General features: G+C 39.9%; 1 protein-coding gene across 1 annotated transcript in view; it reads left to right on the top strand.

Moving 5' to 3' along the window:
* LOC124554918 (protein unc-79 homolog) overlaps nucleotides 1-22,507 on the top strand; it is an 859,177-nt gene that overhangs the window by 10,058 nt on the left and 826,612 nt on the right. The window contains exon 5 of the mRNA XM_047128608.1: nucleotides 15,160-15,255. Coding sequence (XP_046984564.1) covers nucleotides 15,160-15,255 — 96 coding nt within the window. The remainder of the gene's footprint in view (nucleotides 1-15,159; nucleotides 15,256-22,507) is intronic.

Below are 22,507 nucleotides of genomic sequence, written 5' to 3' on the forward strand. Positions count from 1 at the left end.
CCCATAATCATCTACAAGTAAAATTTCATCATTTGCTACCCTTTTTGGTCTTGCAATTTTAGTGGCCAGCATTGTGTGTTCATTGGGACAGTGGGGGGAGGGGTTTGTAATGCATCCACAGCTAAATTTGGCAGCCCCCCCCCCCCCCCCCCCTCCTCTGACCTCTTAAATATGTGCTCCCCAACTGTTACAAATGATCTGTGGCAAGTAGTGAATGTTTTACTTTCTAGTGCCCCTTTTTTTTAAATGTTAATCCATCTGGCAGAGAGAGCTGTATCTGAATGATTGTCTTAAGATAGGTACAGTATGAAAACCAAAGTTGAATGTTCTCTATTTGTGAATTATTTTTCAGTTTCCTGTTTTTCTTTAGCTTCAGCAGGACAGCACATCAGTCTACAATTAAGAACTCCTACAATTAAGAGTTTGAAATAGTACACTGAAAGGACATATGTGAAATATTTATTACTGAAAGTCTTTTGTTTAGATTTTAATCATTCATTTCATTTTTTCACTCGAGATCTTAAAAGTGCGTTCAACCCAACCAGCAATCCCTGACTGTTAGTGTAAATCTGTAACTTTCAGATCCTTCTAGAATGTCAGTGATTTTGCAACCCCCTGAAATGAAGAGTTAATGTTGATTTTTAGTAAGGTTATTGTTAATAGTACAGGTACCCTTACATCAGCCCTCTAACTCAGTAATACTTTGAAAGTCTTACATGAATCTCTTACAATGTTGACTTGGATTGTTTGATCTACTAACATCCAAGCAGATGTGCGATTATTAGAGATATCACTAATGTTAAATGATTGTAAACAGAAGTAAATATCAAACAAAATAAATCACAATGTCAAGCAAAGTGTAGAGATTTCAATCAGCCAATGATTTAAGCATGAATCCATATTAGATATCTTATATACACATAGCATATCAAGTTCAATCAGTCCAAATGTTCAAATATTGTTCAGTAAAACATCAAAAGCAGAAATGTAAAGTGTGTGGTGTTGTTTGTTGTTGTGGTCTTCAGTCCTGAGACTGGTTTGATGCAGCTCTCCGTGCTACTCTATCCTGTGCAAGCTCCTTCATCTCCCAGTACCAACTGCAAACTACATCCTTCTGAATCTGCTTAGTGTATTCATCTCTTGGTCTCCCTCTACGATTTTTACCCTCCACGCTGCCCTCCAATGCTAAATTTGTGATCGCTTGATGCCTCAGGACATGTCCTACCAACTGATCCCTTCTTCTAGTCAAGTTGTGCCACAAACTTCTCTTCTCCCCAATCCTATTCAATACCTCCTCATTAGTTACGTGATCTACCCACCTAACCTTCAACATTCTTCTGTAGCACCACATTTCGAAAGCTTCTATTCTCTTCTTGTCTGAACTATTTATTGTCCATGTTTCACTTCCATACATGGCTACACTCCATACAAATACTTTCAGAAACGACTTCCTGACACTTAAATCTATACTCGATGTTAACAAATTTTTCTTCTTCAGAAACGCTTTCCTTGCCATTGCCAGTCTACGTTTTATATCCTCTCTACTTCGACCATCATCAGTTATTTTGCTCCCTAAATAGCTAAACTCCTTTAGTGTCTCATTTCCTAATCTAATTCCCTCAGCATCACCCGACTTAATTCGACTACATTCCATTATCCTCGTTTTGCTTTTGTTGATGTGCATCTTGTATCCTCCTTTCAAGACACTGTCAATTCCGTTCAGCTGCTCTTCCAAGTCCTTTGCTGTCTCTGACAGAATTACAATGTCATCGGCGAACCTCAAAGTTTTTATTTCTTCTCCCTGGATTCTAATACCTACTCCAAATTTTTCTTTTCATTCCTTTACTGCTTGCTCAATATACAGATTGAATAACATCTGGGAGAGGCTACAACCCTGTCTCACTCCCTTCCCAACCACTGCTTCCCTTTCATGCCCCTCAACTCTTATAACTGCCATCTGGTTTCTGTACAAATTGTAAATAGCCTTTCTCTCCCTGTATTTTACCCCTGCCACCTTCAGTGATTATAATATCATAACTATGGTGTCACAATGTAAATGCACCAACACTTGTTAAAATGTTTACAGGGGTCACACTTCAGAAATATAATGGAACAAGACAGATATGAGATTATATTAATTTCAAGATTTTGTTTTTTCTTCTTCTTTTGAATTGAAAGTTAATGGCTTCAACTACCATTTCAATAATCATGAAAACATACATACTCTGATAAACCTCTCAACAGTTAAAATGTCAAAAAATAACACAAGACAAGTAAATAAACCATAACTTCTTTACATGTGATAAATTAAAGTCCCCCACTGCTTTTTTTCTGTCTGTATGTAAAGGCTAATCTCAGGAATGACTGTAGGGATTTTGATGTGGTTTTCATTAATAGGTAGACTGCTTTACAAGGAAGGTTTGCATACATAATTTATTACTGCTACACCAGACATATCTTCCTGCAATAAATACTTAGTGTTAACTTTGTGAAGTCAGGATTCATCACTAGTTTAATATAAATTAAAAACTTCATGCAATTATTTACTACTGTAACCACTTCCTTTGTCTGCAGTCCATTAGTGTGTTCGAGGGCAAACTACAAAGTCTAAACATAAAATCGTAAACACAGCAGGAATATATTCCTGACAGTTGTTTCAGTGAAATGTAAAACATGGTTGAGTGCTTTGCACAGCTCACTATCCATGCGCTGAAGGTAGCAGTGCTCTGGACAACTGCTTTCTGTGACAGTGACACTCACCATCAGACCTGCAACAGACTTGTATGGTATCAATATAGTCTCTTGCCAAGAATCTCTTGGGGCACATGCACAGTCATTTCTCAGAAAAGACTGTAGTGTTGCACTCTACAATTTATTCTAGTAGCCTCCAGATAAGCCTTATGATGTTACCTTTGGTACTCTACCTAGACATTCTTGCTTAAAAACTAAATAAAATATTATCAAAGTTCAGTACCACTGTGCTCGAACATTCATGACTCAAAATATATATACGAGGGTTGGAACTTAAATAGTGGCAACTATTTATTCACAATCGATACAAAAGAGTTACATGTTTGCATGTGCTACTGTCCTTCAAAGTAATCGCCAGTGTTGTGTAGAACCTGTTGTCAGTGATGTGGAAGGCATATTATACCGTTAGCAGAACCTGTTCTGTTGATGGTGCGAATGGAGCGGTATAAAGTTATGGTGATTCTCGTGTACGACTGTGATGGTCCTATCCTGATGCATTGCGTTCCTTCATGGCAGACCGTCAGTGCACAGTATTACTGTTCATTTTTGGAGCATCACCTGTGACCAGCTTTGCAAAAGAAGCGGCGACACTTTCTGCGCAACCCACCCATCATTTTGCATGACAATGTGCGGGCGCATACAGCGCAAGCTGTGGCTGCTCTGTTTGGTCGATGGGACTGGGAAGTACTGTACCATCCACCATACTCCCTGGACTTAAGTCCTTGTGACTCTAATTTGATTCCAAAGATGAAGGAACCACTTCGTGACATTTGCTTCATAACTGTTCCAGAGATTCAACAGGCAGTAGACTGCTCCATTCTCACATTCAACAGAACAGGCTCTGCTAACGGTATACTATGCCTTCCATATCGCTGGCAATGGGTTCTACACAACGCTGGTGACTACTTTGAAGGACAGTTTAACAGGTGCAAACATGTAACTCTTTTGTATTGTTTGTGAATAAATAGTTGCCACTATTTATCCTCAGCAGTTCTCTCCCATTTCTCCTCTTTTAATACTGAGAATGATTCTATTTATTAAAACCAGATGTTAACAACTTATGTAGCTTTCTTTCTGTGACTTCATTCTTTACTTGTTCTGGTTGCAGATGACTAGAGAGAGTTTTGTCTAACCTGATTTTTATTTTGTGCAGTGGCTCTTTAATTTTGCATAGCAACTTTGTAAACAGCTTCATATTTGAACAGCATATTGCGGAGTTTGTCTTTCAGATCAGCCCCTACTCCAATTTTATGGATTATGTTAATGATTTCATCTTTATTACTTAACACGGTTTCTTCTGAACGCTCTTGTACATGGTGTCTTCATGCATTACATCTTGAACCATGTCTTCAGCAATTTGCAGATTTTGTTTTATTACTTCAGATATTCTGGCAAAGTTGGCATCTCTCATAGCAGTCATCATTCCACAACATGGGATTAGCTCCATAGTCTCATCAGTATTCATCTCTGTGGCTTCATTAACAAATTTCAAATTTACTCCACACTCTGCAACTGTAATTGCAGGCTCACAAAGTTGCAAAATCACTGTTGTGTCAGCACTGTATTTAGACTTGCCAGTATCAGCTTCCAGTAACACTTATTTCTTAATGGGCTTACATCGTGCTCTACAGCTCGTGCAATTTTGAATCCAGAAGTTTATTATAAAAGTTCTTCAAAATTACACTCACTTGACTTCCAAAATCCAGGAGAATACTACTTCTTCTCCGTACACCTTTGCTCTACTGATAATGACGACATCCTCTCTTCTCCATAAAATAATTCTTCTTGCTTTCTACTCAGATCTCCTGTCTTGATCACAGTAACTTACTTCTGCTCTGGCATCACCTCTTTGTTTAAATGTTTTTGATTGTCATAATTTGTTGAAAGTGAATACCCTTTTTGCCAGTTTCTGAAGCCGGTCCTGTTCTGAGTCTAATAATATGTTCTCCAGATTCAGTATTTTATCATTATTATTCCCTTGCCAAGGTCTTTGCTGAAATTTGCTTTCTCTGTGATCATCAAATCTTTCTTGAAGGCGTGCTCAGTGATTCCACTTCTGTCTCTGGTCCTGCTTATGCATTTTTCTGTTATCTCATTTCCAGTTCCATTCTGGAAAATTCTATAATAATAATATTTCTGCTGTGAGTCCCTGACTTTCTCTTCTGTCCTCATTTTCTGTGTATCCAAAAAATTGTCTTGTCTGATCTGCTGTATTGATAATTTTCACACTAACAGTCTTCATATATCGGAAGATAAACACTTCACAACCCACATCATGACATCATCATGCTTAAATGATTTATCTAAATACCAGTTCGTGCCTTGACCATTCCAGCAAGCCACATGCATTAGCATGCCCCTTCCAGTATTCAGGGAGGTGCACTGGCCGTAGATCGAATCCGCACATATGGCTAACAATGAGGTTCGATGTGCCACTCTGCCTCAATATGATTTTTGGGTGGTTTTTCACATCTGACTAGATTTTTTGGTTGGTTGGTTGATTGATTTGGGGGAGTGGACAAAACAGCAAAGTCACCGGTCCCAGTGGATTAGGGAAGGATGTGGAAGGAAGTTGGCCATGCCCTTTCAAAATAACCATCCCGGCATTTGCCTGAAGCAATGTAGAGAAATCACGGGAAACTAAATCCGGATGGCCTGATGCATGTTTGAACCATCATCCTCTCAAATGCGAGTCCAGTGTGCTAACCACTGACCATCTTGCTCGGTGTGACTAGGTGAATACTGGGCAGGTACCCATGTCCCGCCTCAGTTTCATAATTCATTAACACTTCAAAAACATTAACACACTTTTGCATGGGACAACACTAGACGCAGACTGATGGGGTACACAAAAGCCTGTCTTGGGAGGTTGGAGGGTGGTGACAGAAAGTGCATCTAGCTCCCGTCCACCACTAAAACTTCCAAATGCAAATTAACATGCTGAAGCTGTGAAGATGTGGGATAAGGCTGGGAAAAAGAAGGAAGACCAGTTCCTGTCTAATTCTATTCCCAAGGAATCTGTTGATGTTCCATCAGCTTCTCATCAGTATTCTTTATTATACAGTGAACTGATAATGCTTGTCCTATATGCATCTTGACCATTACTTCATCAAAATTACTGTCTCCAATTCCATGTATGTCATGGTACCATCATCTGTTGCAGTCCAAAGTTGCACACATCTCCAACTGTGCAATTAGCAACATAAGAAATTGTCTGCACCTCTGTTCACAATGGCAGCAACACACTTCTATAAGTTACAATAAATGCAACAGGATTTACATATACGTGGGACTCGAATCTGTTAAACTGTGTATTCTGTAGGAAGTATGTCTGCCTTTGCTCATCATTGCTTACATCACGGCTGTACATGCACGGCACTGTGATGCACTTCGTCAGCTTTGGTGGTATACTTTGTAATACCTTGGTTCATAGCCAGCCACACACACATCTTTTGGTGCACTACACTTGCTCAAGTTCAGACACTGCTTTCTTTTTTTCCAGCTCTTTAATCTGTGTATCATTTGTCATTAGCTCACTCTGTTTAGTGACCACTTCCTGCACTTTCAAATTTAGATTAGTAATCCTTACACCCTCATCTGCACTAGTTTCTTACATTGCTTCAGTATGTTTCACAATTTCAGATTTTATGTTGTTTATTTTGGTAGCTAACTTAGTATGTTTAGCACTCTAGTCAGCCTTGAAATTTGTGAGACCTTATTTCACTTTATCAGCAAAAGTATTTTGGCTTTTTAAAATCTCTCTTCTTGGCTTATTAACCCCTGTTTCCTGGAACAATGATCTCTCTTCCCTTTTTTAAATGCTTAGCTGTGTTTTCCTGAATGCCTTCAAACTGTTCATTGGTACCCTGTTGACTATCCTTGATTTTATTGGAAGACACTCTTGATTGTTAACGATGATGTTCTGAATTTCTTTAAACTGTTCATGTGTACTTTTTTGACTTTCTTTCCTAAGACAGTTTAGATTACACAAAAGTACTTGCATCATACTAGAGAAAACATCTAGCACCTGACCGTTCAGTTTTCAGTTTCTATTGCCAAATGTGTGGTAGCAGTGTGGATATCTATTGATCCACTGCTTCCAGCGTACTATTCATACAAAAACTAGCGTCATCACTACTATATTCCCCATAATCTGAATGCCTGACTTTTACTTACGTATGTCCTCAACCGAAATTAATTCAACATTTGCAGTATTCACCATCTTGCATTCATCATCCATCTCAGATTTGCTAGAGCGGGACACACAAACGCGTTCTGGTGCAGCACAACACCTAATCTCTCACAATACTGTTTCAAATAAATACAGCACACTAATGACACTGTACATCACACTTAGCACCAATGCAATGGCATGAAATATTACTCTTCGCCCAAATAAACGTGACACTTAATCTGTCTGCCCATGGGGATGTTCTGGTTATTATTACATAGTAATGTAGGCGTGATGTGGTACAGCATGAAGATTCTGCAATTTTCCTTTCTTCAATACATCCAGATGTGATGAACTAATTCCACATGTACAGTTACTGTTCATGTCTATTGTTTGTTGCTCAATGTCTATTGTTTGTTGCTCACTGTTGGTGTGTAACATCTCTGTTCATTGTTTTCTTCTATTTCATCACTGAAAATTATGGCCCTGGCATGGTCACCACATGTAACCCATCTGCACACCTTTAATCAATTATTTATTTTAAACATAAATGTTCACTCAAGTTTTGCAGCAGTATTGGCCAAGTGAAAGTGGTTCACCACATTAGGTATGCAGTCAGCTATTGGGCTGAACCATGTGTGTAAATCAACCTGGACACTGCACCGTATGCATATACAGAGCTATATTTAACTATTATTCTCAAATGATAAAAGTCGCTCAAAATTAGTTTCTTATTTCACTCTCTCAGTCCAGCATCACTCATCCTGCTTAGCCACATAAGTCAGTTTCTTTCATATAGTTTCCTTTAAGACTATTTCAGTTATTTAGTTACTTCATCCGAAATTGTTCCAATTTTTATATACTGTTGCCTGTAATCAATTTAGTTTGCAGTGCGCTACCAATGGCTGCCATACTCTTATCTCTCCAAAATCTTGACACTGCTCACAACTTATGATTATTCACAACTAACTTCACATAATTATTTCCCATGAATAGTTAATCACTATCATGATTCAAATACTTCTCCGTACCACTTTTAAGCTATTCATATTTCAAAATTAATCTGCTGTTCACTTCTCCGGGCAACAGCCTGATCATCTCCCTTGACCACTAGCCACTGACTGACTTAATCAGGTGTCTTGAAAATGCACACATTCTATCAGAGATTTACCAACGATTGCCATGAAACTGTAACTTCCAGAACATAAATAATACAGTATGTGATCAAAAGTATCCAGACACCTCCAGAAACATACATTTTTCACATTAGGTGCATTGTGCTGCCACCTACTGCCAGGTACTTTGTATCAGCGACCTCATTAGTCATTAGACATTGTGAGAGAGCTGAATGGGGTGCTCCGCGGAACTCATGGACTTTGAACATGGTCACGTGATTGGGTGTCACTTGTGTCATACCTCTGCACGTGAAATTTCCACACTCCTTAACATCCCCTAGGCCCACTGTTTCCAATGTGGAAGTGAAGTGGAAATGTGAAGGGACACATTTAGCACAAAAGTGTACAGGCCAATCTCGTCTGTTGACTGACAGAGACCGCCAGCAGTTGAAGAGGGTCATAATGTGTAATAGGCAGACATCTATCCAGACCATCACACAGGAATTCCAAACTGCATCGGGATCCACTGCAAGTACTATAACAGTTAGGCAGGAGGTGAGAAAACTGGGATTTCATGGTTGAGCAGCTGCTTATAAGCCACACATCACGCCGGTAAATGCCAAACGATGCCTCGCTTGGTGTAAGGAGCATAAACATTGTATGATTGGACAGTGGAAAAACATTGTGTGGAGTGACGAAACATGGTACACAATGCGGCGATCCGATGGCAGGGTGTGGGTATGGCGAGTGTCTGGTGAACGTCATCTGCCAGCGTGTGTAATGCCAACAATAAAATTCGGAGGCAGTGGTGTTATGATGTGGTCGTATTTTTCATTGGGGCGTGGGGTGGGGGCGGGGGGAGGGGGGGGGGCTTGCATGGCACTATCACAGCACAGGCCTACATTGATGTTTTAAGTGCCTTCTTGCTTCCCACTGTTGAAGAGCAATTCGGAGATGGCGATTGCATCTTTCAACACGATCGAACACCTGTTCATAATGCACAGCCTGTGGCGGAGTGATTTCATGACAATAACATCCCTGTAATGGACTGGCGTGCACAGAGCCCTGACCTGAATCCTATAGAACACGTGTGGGATGTTTTGGAACACGGACTTCGTGCCAGGCCTCACCAACCGACATCAATACCTCTCCTCAGTGCAGCACTCCATGAAGAATGGGCTGCCATTTCCCAAGAAACCTTCCAGCACCTGAATGAACGTAAGCCTGTGAGAATGGAAGGTGTCATTAAGGCTAAGGGTGGGCCAACACCATATTGAATTCCAGCATTACCAGTGGAGGGCACCACGAACTTGTAAGTTATTTTCAGCCAGGTATCTGGATACTTTTGTTCACATAGTATATTAAAGTCAGCTGAAATGAGTTTCTAACATCTATCATTAGTAAGGATGTCGATGCTGTTACCTGTACATACTGTAGAACTGATTGTAATTACAGGGTCTCAGGACTTCAAGATAGCTCATGTTAGGGCAATGTCATGTTGTAGTAGAATGGCACAGAACCCTGAAGTTAAGAAGGGATGTAACATCATGCAGGCATCTGATCCAGATACCAATGTCAGAACTGAAAGAAGATATGGAAGGAAGAGCCACAGATACTCACGTCATCAAAAAGAATGAATTGGGGAGGAATGCAAAGAGTAGCTTTCCTTTGTATGTTTAATACTCTGACCCTGCTTGAATGTATTAAAATAGCATTTATGCTTCTCAACTTTGAACATTATATTCCAAAATCCATGCACTGCTATATCTGTTAAAGAATGCCTTTGTAGGAGCTCACATAAACTGGAAACATTATGTGATTAAACACCCCACACCTTCTCCAAGAAAATGAATGAGAGTAGCCAATGTAAAACCTCCATTAATGAAGCAAGTCTCCAAATTACCAGACAAGAAAACTCTTTTGATGTTTATGACTCATAAATGGAACTTGTAGTGTAACATGACACTTTGTTAAGATATTCCACTGTACATTCTTAGGCTCTTCAAGAAATTGAAGATATTCATGTGAATGTAAAGAGGAAAACTATGATTTTAAATTAATTGAACTACAATGGAACAAAGCACTGTCGCTGGGCTTTTGTTTATGCAAAGCCAAGATATACTCAGGAGCTGCACCTCCCATGGGCATTAGTGGTGAATAGAAATCATCACTTGCTTTGGTGGGTGTGTTATTCCATGCAGCCACTGAGGTAAGGTGTTATGGTGGACTGCCAAGGATTAACCAAATATCCTGCATTAGCAATGAATCTTATGTAAAATGGAATGTAATTGACTTACTCTATTGTATGCAGACCAGAGAAAAGGAGGAGCATGGTGCTCATTGTAAAGTATGTTGTATTCATTATTAATCAGACAACATATGGTTGGAATGATGGAACTCTGGTTACGAATGCTTTACATTGTCTGAGGAGAGAAATTAGCTCTTTTTCTAGATAATTCATGAAATATTCTGGGAAGAGGATCCAAGCACAGTGAAGAAGATTATTAGGTAGTAGGACCAGCTCATCAAGATAAAGCTACTGTAGTATCAATAAGATATTAGCAAACAAATTGTGTACTGTTCCAGGAGGATATATGCAACTATACGTTCGATGTCTCCCTTTGAGCACGAGGACACTACAAGCTTAACACCTGTAACAAGGAACCATCAAGTCTTAAGAGGATTTCACCCATATTTTTGCACTGACTACCAAGATGAGAGGGAAACAGGCTTACACGATTCAGTAAAATATGATCACGGTCAGGACTCATTTTGAAGACATTGCAGCTGTTTGCACAAGGAAGACACCTTTGTGTGTTTCTGTAGGAGGCACATTTTTGTGAAATTAGCACATTAGTATCAGAGAAATGACCTTCATAGTGACAGGGTCAAAGATTGATCGAGTGATTAGTGTAGGAGGGGGAGAGGGGAGGAGTAGTTTTCAAAATTTGAATTTTTTCATGGTTTCCCCAAACCACTCAGATTAATGCCCAGTTTGCTCTTTGAAAAAGACACATCTAGTTTCCTTTCCCATCCTTATCCTGCCCAAGCATGTAATCCATTTCTAACTATATTACTGATGACAGTATGTTATACCAACCTGCCAATCTCCCCCTCCCCCTTTCAGCTCTTTTCCCAAAGACTTGATGTCTTTTCATTAGTACAGTTGCTCACTGTATCACAAGCAGCTGACTTGAGAGTATGTGTCACTGAAGATAATGGTGAGCTCTTTATACTTGCCAACACAATCCTGTAGACATTCATTTATTCATTCGTTCCTTGGAGTTAAACTCTTAAGAACTAAAGAGAGAGCATTGAAGTTCACAGGTACAATAGTCATTAAGTTAATATAACTTTTTCAGTTTGGTTGATTTCCATCATCATCATCATCAGCAGCAGCAGCAGCAGCTGCTGCCATTTGACATGCACTGCTGAATGAAGATGTCCTCCAGACTTTCCCATATGTTATGACCTGCAGCTACGTGCATGCATGTTCCTTTTGCATATTTTCTGATGCAATCTACTGACCTTCCATTAGGTCTTCATCTCAGTCTTTTCTTATCTGTTGATACTGATCAAAGAATTCCCCATTTTGAAGAAAACTGGAATGGAATATTGCACTGCTGGGAAATATAGATTAGTATATCACTGCATTAAAGATGTGACACAATATTCCACTTATTTCAGTAGTGCAGATTTCACTAACTTACTTGAGATACTGTCAGCACCAGTTGAATGTTTACTGTTTAATAAGATAATGATTTTCTTAAGTTTTCCAATAGTCAAAGGAGGGAAGTTCTTTGATCACAAATAAATGTAACTTACTGATTGAGCATATCTATTGTCTTGTGCACAACTGTTGTTTGTATAGTCTGTTTGTACAGTAACAGCTATGACCTCTAATAAACATTTAGCACCCCCTCCTTATAATTAATTTTATCACTGTTAACATAAAGGAGTATATTGTAGTGACAGTGAACAACTCTCCATCATAGTTGCAATGGCCATTTGTAACTTGCCTTAATAGACACATGGATTTTACATAAATCCCTCCTCCCATATTATTTTCACAGTATAAAGGTGCTAGGGCGTAGCTATAATCTTGGAGAAAGCTGACGGTGGTTGTGGCTTAGGGTTTTGTATAGCATAAAACATACGGATCATTTATCCATTGTAAACTTGCTGCTAGAACTGTAATTTGTTTGTTTTACTTGCCAATCCTCTTATGTTGTGATGAAACATTGTCACATATTTACTATCCAGCAAATTTCTTCTTCTATTTCCCTAAGAAAGGACACACAAGCTTTGTGTCAGTACTCTTTATTGGTAGCTGCTTTGCTTTTGACAGCTGAGCATGTAAGTTATGTAAATTACCACTTTCAGACTACTAAAGCCATCAGAGTGCAATAGGTTTCAAGTTTAAAATGCTTTTGTCATGCTTTTCCTTAATTACTAAATTTAACAGTGCATCTGATACTTCTTTACCTGACTTGTGTAGTAATAGGTCATAGTTACTAAACAGATGTGTATGGAAATTGCTGATATCTATTGCATATGTATTCTACATCTGCTTTCTGCAAGCCATCTTATGGTGTTTTTCAGAAGGTACTTCTGGTGTCATTTCCTTTTCTACCTATGATGATCAGTTTACAGGTGGTATGTGGGAAGAATGTTTTAATAAACCTCCATATGAGCTCTAATTTCTCTGATTTTCTTGTGGTCATTTTACAAGACATATCTGGGAGGAAATAATATGATGCCTAACTCTTCTTAGAATTTCAGCAGTAACTCTCCACCCCATGGGGTACAATGATTCTTTTATAGTTACTGCCACTGAAGTTCGTTGAACATTTCTGTAATGCTCCCACTTTGACTAAACAATCCTGTGATGTAAAATACTGCTCGTCATTGGTCTTCTGTATCTCATATAGTATTCCAAATCACTACGGGTCTCAACCTGATGAACAGTACTCAAGAACTGGTTGAACAAGTGTATTATAATACACGTCTTTTCTAAACGAATTACTTTTCCTTTAGATGATCCCATTGACCAAGGTCTTTTATCTCATTTTCCTGTTTGTTTTATTTGATCAATCCACTTTATGTTACTCTGGATGGTTACTTCTAGATATTTTATGGTAGTTATTGTTTTTAACCTTTTTTTTTTTTTTTTTTTTTTTTTTTTTTTTTTTTTTTTTTTTTTCCCAATAGTCCACTCTAACAGTAGTGGATCACTTGGCTTATGTATGCACTGTACCTTATATTTATGTTCATTGCCAACTCCCTGTCACTGCACAAACTATTGATCCTCTGTAGATCTTCCTGAATTTCACTACAATGTTCCGTATATACAACAGCATTGTCCATGAATAGCTCATGAAGCCTCCAGTGTTATCCACTAGATCATTTACATAAACTGTAAACAGTAACAGCCTTGTCACACTTCCTCGGGGTGCTTCCAAAATTACCTTTAAATACGCCAGTTTTTATTCTGTTAAGAGTTACATTTTGAATTCTATCAGTAAGGAAGTCCGGAATCGCATCACAAATCTGGTATGATACTCAGTAAGCTCATATTTTGTTCACATTCCTCAAAGTTTCTTTAAGTATTTTGGATTTTATAGTTTATTTGAGTGATGGCCTAACTTACAAGGGATTTTTTTTTTATCAAGTTGTGTCGTTTTTGAATATTCACAATAAATATGTTTGTGTAATACTGTAACATTCATTGCATACTACATTGTTTGTGCCACATATCAGTATCATAAATACTTTACATGTTCTGAATTGCAGTTCAGTTACTAGTTCATGTAACTTTACACTGGGTTTCGCATTTTCACAAATTTTAACACTATTCAAATTTTTAAATTATTTCTGCCATGTTTCTCCCATAACTATAAAAAAATTTTCCTAGCAGATTAAAATTGTCATGTATAGATAGCTCAATCAGTGGAGCATTTGCCTGTAAAAGGCAAAGTTTCCTGATTCATGGTCTGGCACATGGCTGTAATCTGCTATGAAGTTTCAAGTCATGCTTGTTTTGTGTTTTCATGTTTAAAAGTTGTTAAAATCTTTCCATAGTATGTTGACTATAAGTAACTGAAATGTATTTTTGCAAATTTGAAAATTCAGTGCTGTGGCTTTACACAAATTTTCTTTTTAACTGAATCACTCCACCTCAGTCTTGCAGCAATGTTACACAATTCTATACAAGCCATCATCTTCAACTATCAGATCCAATGTCAAAGGCCTTGAGTCGTTTCCTCTTGTGGTATCTTTCTGGTTTATATTTATCTTTATCTTTTGTCACTCCCTTCTCAGCATAGCCTATATTTCACACTTTCCAATTTATCCATTTTTCTGTGTTCTGTATTAAAACAACAATGTCATATTGATTCAAACATCCCTCTAAAGCTTTGCTTGTGTCCTGTATTTTTCTTTCTCTTTCGTTTTAGTTCTCATGGTTAAAAATATGAAAATTCTAACTAATAATCTCACTTCCTTCTTAATATACCATTAACTTCCATGAATTTATGTATTATGTATTTCTGAGTGTCTACAAAGTTGATATGAAGTAATTAACATCTCATCTTTCTCTATTTTCTGTATGTTTCTGAACATCTTTTGCTGTTTAATGTTCTTATAAGTCCTCTCAATGCACTGAAGTGGCATCAGGTTGTAAGATTTGCACCAGACTGGGAGGTGTATTATTCTTTTTTGTTACAAAATTGATCACCAATTAGCACTTCATTTCTATTTTTTCTGTGTGTTGTGTTGTTATGTGGCATTCTAAACTAATTTTGTGATTGGTTTTGCATTTCTTATTTCCTATCTTCTCAGAACATTTGACAAGTAGGCTGCTTTAATAAAGGTGGTGGCTTGTGTTATGTCATAGACTTGAAATTCCAGAATGAATGAATTTCAAGTTTGTGAATAAATTATTAAATCTCTGTCAATAAATTATTAAATCTCTATCACTTAAAAGGGATTGTGAAATGCCTAAGGCAACATATGCGTTTGTAGGCTTTCTTTTAACTTACTAGATTTTCATGGTACAGTATGTGTATGTATTTTGCAGTACGATGTGAAAGAAATCAAATTCATTCAACATCTTTGTTCCAGCAAGAGGAGACGATAACGATGGTGAACAAGAAACATTTGCTCGCCAGTCTGTTGCTGCAATAGTTATGATGATCTTCCAGTACTCAGATAATCCAGGTATGTTTCTTCACTATTACATAATTTATATAATTAAGTAATTACTGAAACTCATGTAATTAATGGATACTTGGGTTGCATTTACAGACTTCCTTGAATCACTTGTTGTTAATATTGGCCGGCCGAAGTGGCCGTGCGGTTAAAGGCGCTGCAGTCTGGAACCGCAAGACCGCTACGGTCGCAGGTTCGAATCCTGCCTCGGGCATGGATGTTTGTGATGTCCTTAGGTTAGTTAGGTTTAACTAGTTCTAAGTTCTAGGGGACTAATGACCTCAGCAGTTGAGTCCCATAGTGCTCAGAGCCATTTGCACCATTTTTTGTTAATATTGCACTACTTTTGTCCTCCTCCTGGCAACATTGTAGCATAAATTCAATTTATTGTCACTTGGAAGCTAAATACCAGTGGAATAGTGCCTATCACAAGAGATATTCATATGCAGAGTATCTTATCTTAAGCTTTTATAAATAAATAAAGCTGAGTATATATATTTACTCCATTGACTTTTGCAATGGAGTCAGTGGTCAACAGGTACATAATTTGGAATCAATCTCTAAAACATATTTCTGCATTCATATTTTTTCTGTGTTTTGGTATGATGCTTTTTGAATAGTCCCTTATCTGATGAATGATACTCCAAATGCAAGTATCTCATGTATGAAAAGGAAAGTGTGAGACATTGAATATTGTAACTTAAATTTTAAATGGAATCTGCAGCAACATGAACTGAATTTAAAGAAGTAAAAACTATGTTTGAAGGGCCTCAAAATGAATAAGGGCAATGAAAACAATCATTGGATGTAAAGAAGAATGATTTACCAAATCTTTTCACCCCAGGGGGCTCACATCTCTCTTGTGAGCATGGGCTTGGCCACCACGGGGCCCCAGCGCATCCAACTCTACTTCCTGTTCCGTGCTGCAAATCTATACTTCTACTGTTTGTTTCTCCTTTGTGCCTTTCTATTGTATGGTCTTCTTGTTGCTGATCATGCTTGCATTTGGTTTATGATTTTGGACACGATTTTTTTTTTTCCAGCACTTCATACAACTTTTCATACTTCACTACATGGTCCCCATTGTTGGGTTTGACATACCATTCCTCTTCCAAATTTTACGGAAGTGCAGATAGTGCGGGAAAGGTCACCCAATGCAGTGAACAGTCCACCTTTTGTCCCTTCCTGTCTTCATACTTTTCCTTTCTGGCAAAAGTAATATACCCAAAACCCAACATTGTAGCCATCTCATTGTGGGGTGAGTTGTCACAAGTGCCTACACAGTTGCAGTCCCCTGACTACACAGGGATTACCGTATTGGTGTCAGAGCTTGGAAGTCCTCACTTATGCCAAAGAGTATGTGCTCATCATGACTGGGACACAGGGATTCTGGGCTATGGTTAACTGGCCAGGTTGCCGTTGTGTGGGTGGGTGGCATCCATGGGGAAAGCCCCCATTCAGAATGGGTGGCACCAAGGCAGATCACTTGCAAATTAAGCAGCTCAAACTTGGCCCAAGCAGTCTTCTCTGAAGAAAAGGATTGCTAGAATGTGGGAATACATGACCCAACAACATTTCTTTCCCTGGCTAGGCCATGGGAGGAATGTAGGGCCAAGAGACAAGGGGAGAGATAGTTCCCACAGTACTTTGTTTGCTCTAGAACTGACAGGAATTCTGTCTTGGTCACAAAGTCATTATTCTTTGTTGAACATGTTCAGGAAAGGTTTGGAAAAGTAGCAGTAATTTTGAAAAAGTGGTTCAGTTCTGATTAAACAGCATCCCCCACTCATTTCTGTAACTATCACATCCCGTAACGGTCTCAGTGCTGTACAGGGTATCATCTTCCCCCACAACTTCATTTTACAGACCGATGACAAGCTTTGTGGCAATTTACCAATTTAGAGTCACCTGGTGTGCATTTTGTTTGTTGTGTCCAGTAGGGACCAAAGAACAATAAGGTTGATTTTGGGGTCTACATTTTGGGCCGTGAAGGTGACTAATTGCTTGTAAAGGTCAAAGTGATGGTATATCAGTGCAATGTGAAACCATATGCTCCCCCTCCCATGTGGTGCTAAAAATTCATGAAACTTGGGCACACGTTTTGCTTTGTAATGTCAGCCTCCTCTGTAGGGATTGTGGAAGTCAATATCGCACAAACACTCCTTGTGCCCCTCCCTCCATCTGTGTCAGCTGTGGGGAGCACCATTTCTCCTGTTCACCGGGCTGACTCATATTTCAGGAGGCCAGGAAGAAATATGGTCTTTTATATCCCGTAAATATGACAATGACTTTTGCTATGGCTACAATGACAACATCCAATCTTGTCACAGAAACATAGCACAACATGCTTACTACGTCAGGCCCTCATGGCTACTTGACAGTACCCACTCCACTGGTGGTTGAGGCCCCTCTCCTAATGTTTCCCCCACACCCACTTTGGGGGCATTGACTCCGCACTCACTGTGAACCTGGATTCCCAACTCCCAGCTGGAGAAGCAACACCCTCTTCCCATGTCTCTCACCAGGAAAGGGTCCCTCGGGATGCTCCCCTCCAAGGATTCTGCTGATCTGCAACCTGATACCAGCCGGTGACTAAAGGAGCCACAGGTTGATGATCATAGGGCTTTGTGTCCCTCCTCTGTCCCTGAAACTAGGACAGACAAGCCCTCTCAGACATCAAAATCTTGAAAGGAGAAGAAGACGAAGTAAGTTCTAGTGGTCCATGCCACAGGAACCCGCATGTTCTGGTTGTGTACCTGACACAAAAAGTTCCTTTTGGCCCCTTTGGCACTGGATCCCCCCCCATACGGCCTGCTTCACAAATGATGTGGATGGATGCTGTATCCTAGCAGCCAGTGTCAGCAGGCAACCCTGGGGCATGACCTGCCTCCACAGGATACTGATAGCGTGATCCTCCACTAGAAATGTAGTGATTTTTTTCCGCCAGCTGGTCAAGCTAAAACTTCTCTCATGAATTTCGACTGCTTTCTGTGTTGCCCTCCAGGAAACTTTGTTCTCAACATTGCAAACAGTTACCTTCTGTCCTTGAGACCGGTGTGACAGTGATGATTTTCCAGTTATCCTCTCCCTTCCTCAGCATCACTCACCTAGACGTCCACCCAGACGGGCTCTCAACAATGCTGACTAGGATGACTTTGTCTCTGCTATCACCCGTAGCACCCCATCATGTGGAGGTACTGATGTGATGGTCCAGAGTCCAGTCACAACCATTCTATTGGCACCAGACTTAGCGATCCCCTATTCCACCAGATCCCCCTGTTGGAAGATAGTACCTCAGTGGACATTAGAAATCACCATGGCCAATAGAGATCACAGATGGGCTCTCCAATGCCATAAGTAGCATCCATGACTGGAGCACTCCATTCCCATTAACAGCTTTATTCCCAGGTCCATCACCTAATAAAATGACAGAAACAAGAATGCTGGGAATGGTATGTTACTACCACTGGACAGCGTTTGCCTTCTTCCCAGGTTTTGGCAAAGGTTTGACACCTGTAGGGTCACAACTCCCCCACAGGTGTACCTGGCATCTCCCTAAATAGTGTTGTGTATACTAACCCATATGCTGTTGCCAAACATTTTCCTCTGCATTATGCTCGAGTCTCTATGTCAGAGAATTACCAGCCTGCATTTTGTATTCTCAAACAGCAGTTGGCGCAGATTCACTTACCTTTCACTACACATCACCTGGAGCCATACAGTGCTCCATTGAGTGAATGCCAATTCCTCAAAGCCCTAGACTTATGCCCTGATATGGACCCAGGGCCAGACCACATCCAGAGCCACATGCTAAAACACCTATCAGTGGGTTGCCAATGACACATCCTTGCCATTTTCAACCATATCTGGAGTGAGTTCCCACCTCAAGCAAGCATGATCATCCTGATACTGAAACTGTGTAGACACACTCCTGAGATGGGTGATCAACACCCACTTAGTCTCACTAATGTTCTCTGCAAGTTGCTCGAATGTATGGTGAGCTGGCAGTGGTGTTGGTACCTTGAGTCTTGGGGTCTTTTTGCTTTTTCCCAAGGCTTTTCATGAAGGCAGTTCTACTGCTGACAGTTTTGTCTGTCTGGAGTCTACTATCTGATCAGCTTTTACCTAACATCAACACCTTTTCACGGTGTTCTTCAACTTGCAACAGTATTATGACTCTACATGACGTCATCACGTGAGTGGTGTCGCTGCGGCAGGCTCCCAGTTTTTCTCCAGAACTTTTTGTCACACGATACTTTCTGGTTTAAAGTTGGTGCTTCCCACAAAACACCCCATATACAAGAAAATGAGATCCCACAGGGCTCTGTATTGAGTGTGCCCCTTTTTCTAGTGGCTATAATTAGTCTAGCTGCAGCTATGGGGTCAACAGTGTCACCCTCCCTGTATGCTGTTTTGCATTTACTATTGCTCCTCCACTGTAGGTGTTGTTGAACACCAGCTGCAGAGTGCCATATGAAACATGCAATCTTGGGCTCTCAGCCATGGCTCCTGGTTTTCAGCTGCCAAGACATGCATCATGCATTTCTGTTGCCATAGTACTGTCCATCTACAACCAGAACTCTACCTCAGCAACCACTTTCTGGGGCTGTTCTTTGATGCCTGGTTGACATGACTTACCCATCTTCAAAAACTTAGGCAAATGTCATGGTCACACCTTAATATTCTTTGCTGCCTCAGTGATACCAGCTAGGGAGCAGGCCATTCAACAGTTATGCAGCTTTACAGAGCTCTGATTCTGTTCTGTCTAGATTATGGGAGAGTGGCTTATGCCTCATCATCACCTTCAGCATTGCACGTGCTGGACCCGATACATCATTGTGTGGTCTGACTTGCAATAGGTGCTTTTCAGACCAGTCCCATGAACAGCCTACTGGTGGAGGCTGAGGTCCATCCATTATAGATCAGATGCCAAAAAATGCTACTCAACTATGCAATATACATTTGCTGCTCCCCTGAGTGTCTGAACTGTCATGTCCTTTTCCCTGATAGGGGGATCCGCCTCCCACAGTAGTGGCCCAGGACTGACGTCATGATCTCAGTTCGTATACAGTGTGTCTCATCTAAGCTCCAACTTCCCCTACTCTCATCTCTTGTCAGTGAGCAATCATGTACAACCTCATAGTGTATACCCCATCCTCGAATATGTCTCAACCTATCCTTTGGACTGAAAGACTCTGTTGACCCCTTGGTTTTTCACCATGTGTTTCTGGCCATCATTAATGGATTTCCAGGTTCAGAAGTGATATACAGTGGCAACTCTATGTTCAATGGATGAACTGATTTTGCCTACCACACTCAAGATTCATTGAGCTGCACACCCTGCTAAGAAGATGCAGTGTATTCACTGCAGAATTGGTGGCCATCGCTCGAGCCTTCAGTCACATTCATTCTTGCACTGGCGAGACTTTCTTAATTGACAGTGACTCCCTTAGTAGTCTTCTGGCTATCAACCACTGCTACCCTCAACACCCATTAGTTGTGACTATCCAGGATCTTCTTCCTGACCTCTGTCAAGCTTGATGGTCAGTCGCCTTTGGTCATGTTGGCATCCCAGGGAACAAACATGCTGTCTGGCTGGTCAAGTTGGTTACCAGAATACCGACTTTGAAGATGGTGGTACTAGAACTGGCCCTTTACTCAACTCTACTCCACCAATTGTTGGAGGCTTGTAACATAGAATGGTGTGCTCTGATTTCTCCAAAACTGTGAGCAACAAAGGGGGCCTTATCCATGTGGCAGTCTTCCTTCAAACTTCTCTCATGGAATATGCCGTTCTCTGTTGGCTTCACATTGGCCACACTTGGCTGACCAATTGCCATATCCTACAGTGTGAGGACTCAACCCCTGTGTTGGTGTGGTGTCCATAGTCTCCACACAACAATGACAGACAACTTCAAAACCCCTGCCCCATTTGTTTACTTCTGTACTTTTTTGTCACTGATACTTTCATTTTGGATGATACGTGGGAAATGTCACTCAGATACCCAAAGCATTTCTTGATTTCCTGAAAATTTCTTTCCTGAAAATTTCTTTGGCAGGTTTGTATTGTTTTCTAGTATACAAAGTGTTTAGGAATCTGAAAAATCTCTCTCTCTGTGGACATTTTTCAGAGCAGCTGGAAAAACTGTGACATTCTCCACTGCAATCAAAGTTGAGTAATGTTTCTGTAGATCACTAACAATCAACTGCCATCCACAAGTATTAATGACTACTTTAAAATTGTTGCAAAGAGTAACATCAAACACCCAAATACAGAGCATGCTGTTTAGCAGAACAAAGGTTATTATAAAAAATCTGATTCAGTACTTATGCTATATAAGTTCTGTCATCTAAAGCCATCCCATATAAACAGTAAGGGTAAGAACACTCCCTTCTGCAGTTATTACTGTCATGCAATCCATTTGAGTTGGCTCTCCTCTAGTTCCACTGCTTCTCTTGTCTCTGTCCACTTTTCATTTCACTAATCGTTCTTCTTTCCTCATTCCTTCATTCTTCAGGTCTTTGTACACCTGCAGTATTATTTGTTTGTTTTATATTCTCTTTGTTTGTTCCTTTACCTTCTTCTTCAGCCTTTTTCCTGGTTTGTCCATTGCTATTTTGCCTGTACCCATATTTTTTGTTTGCTTCCGCCCTTCTGACTTGGAATCTGCCCCTCCCTTCTCTTTCCTGTAAGAGTTGTCCTTGTATTTGCTTCCATCTGTTTTGCTTTCCACCCCTCTCCATACTCAACACAGCCTTCTGCCATAATCAGATCCCCACCTTTCTTGCCACCTCACTCTCGTCAGCCTACAGTGCCATCTTAACCAGTAACATTGTTACATCAGAAGCCCATGCATGGTCTTTTTGTGAAGAGCAACTATAGTTGAGAAACACACGCAAACAGTTGTGTACTTTGTGTGTGTCTATCCATCCATCCATCATTCAGCCTTTCTTATGATGAGGTGTGGCTTTTCCTCCCAATCATTCTTTGAATTGTCATTAGAGGCATATATAATGTCATCATAAAATAAATCCGCTTGACATTAAAACTTTGTCAGACTGTGACTTGAACCTGGAAATTTCATGGCATGTCATTCTTTTATTTGCTCAACAGTAGATTGGTAATTTGTTTGAAATAGAGCATTTTTTAGCATTTAAAGAAACATCTATTTATGTAAAATTTTTTGTTATTCCCTAGAGTATATATCTTCCTCGGTTATGAATTATTATTGTGAGTTGTATGATTGGAAGTTGAATTGGG

This window comes from Schistocerca americana, chromosome X, assembly GCF_021461395.2.
Source record: "Schistocerca americana isolate TAMUIC-IGC-003095 chromosome X, iqSchAmer2.1, whole genome shotgun sequence".
NCBI classification, from domain to species: Eukaryota; Metazoa; Arthropoda; class Insecta; order Orthoptera; family Acrididae; genus Schistocerca; species Schistocerca americana.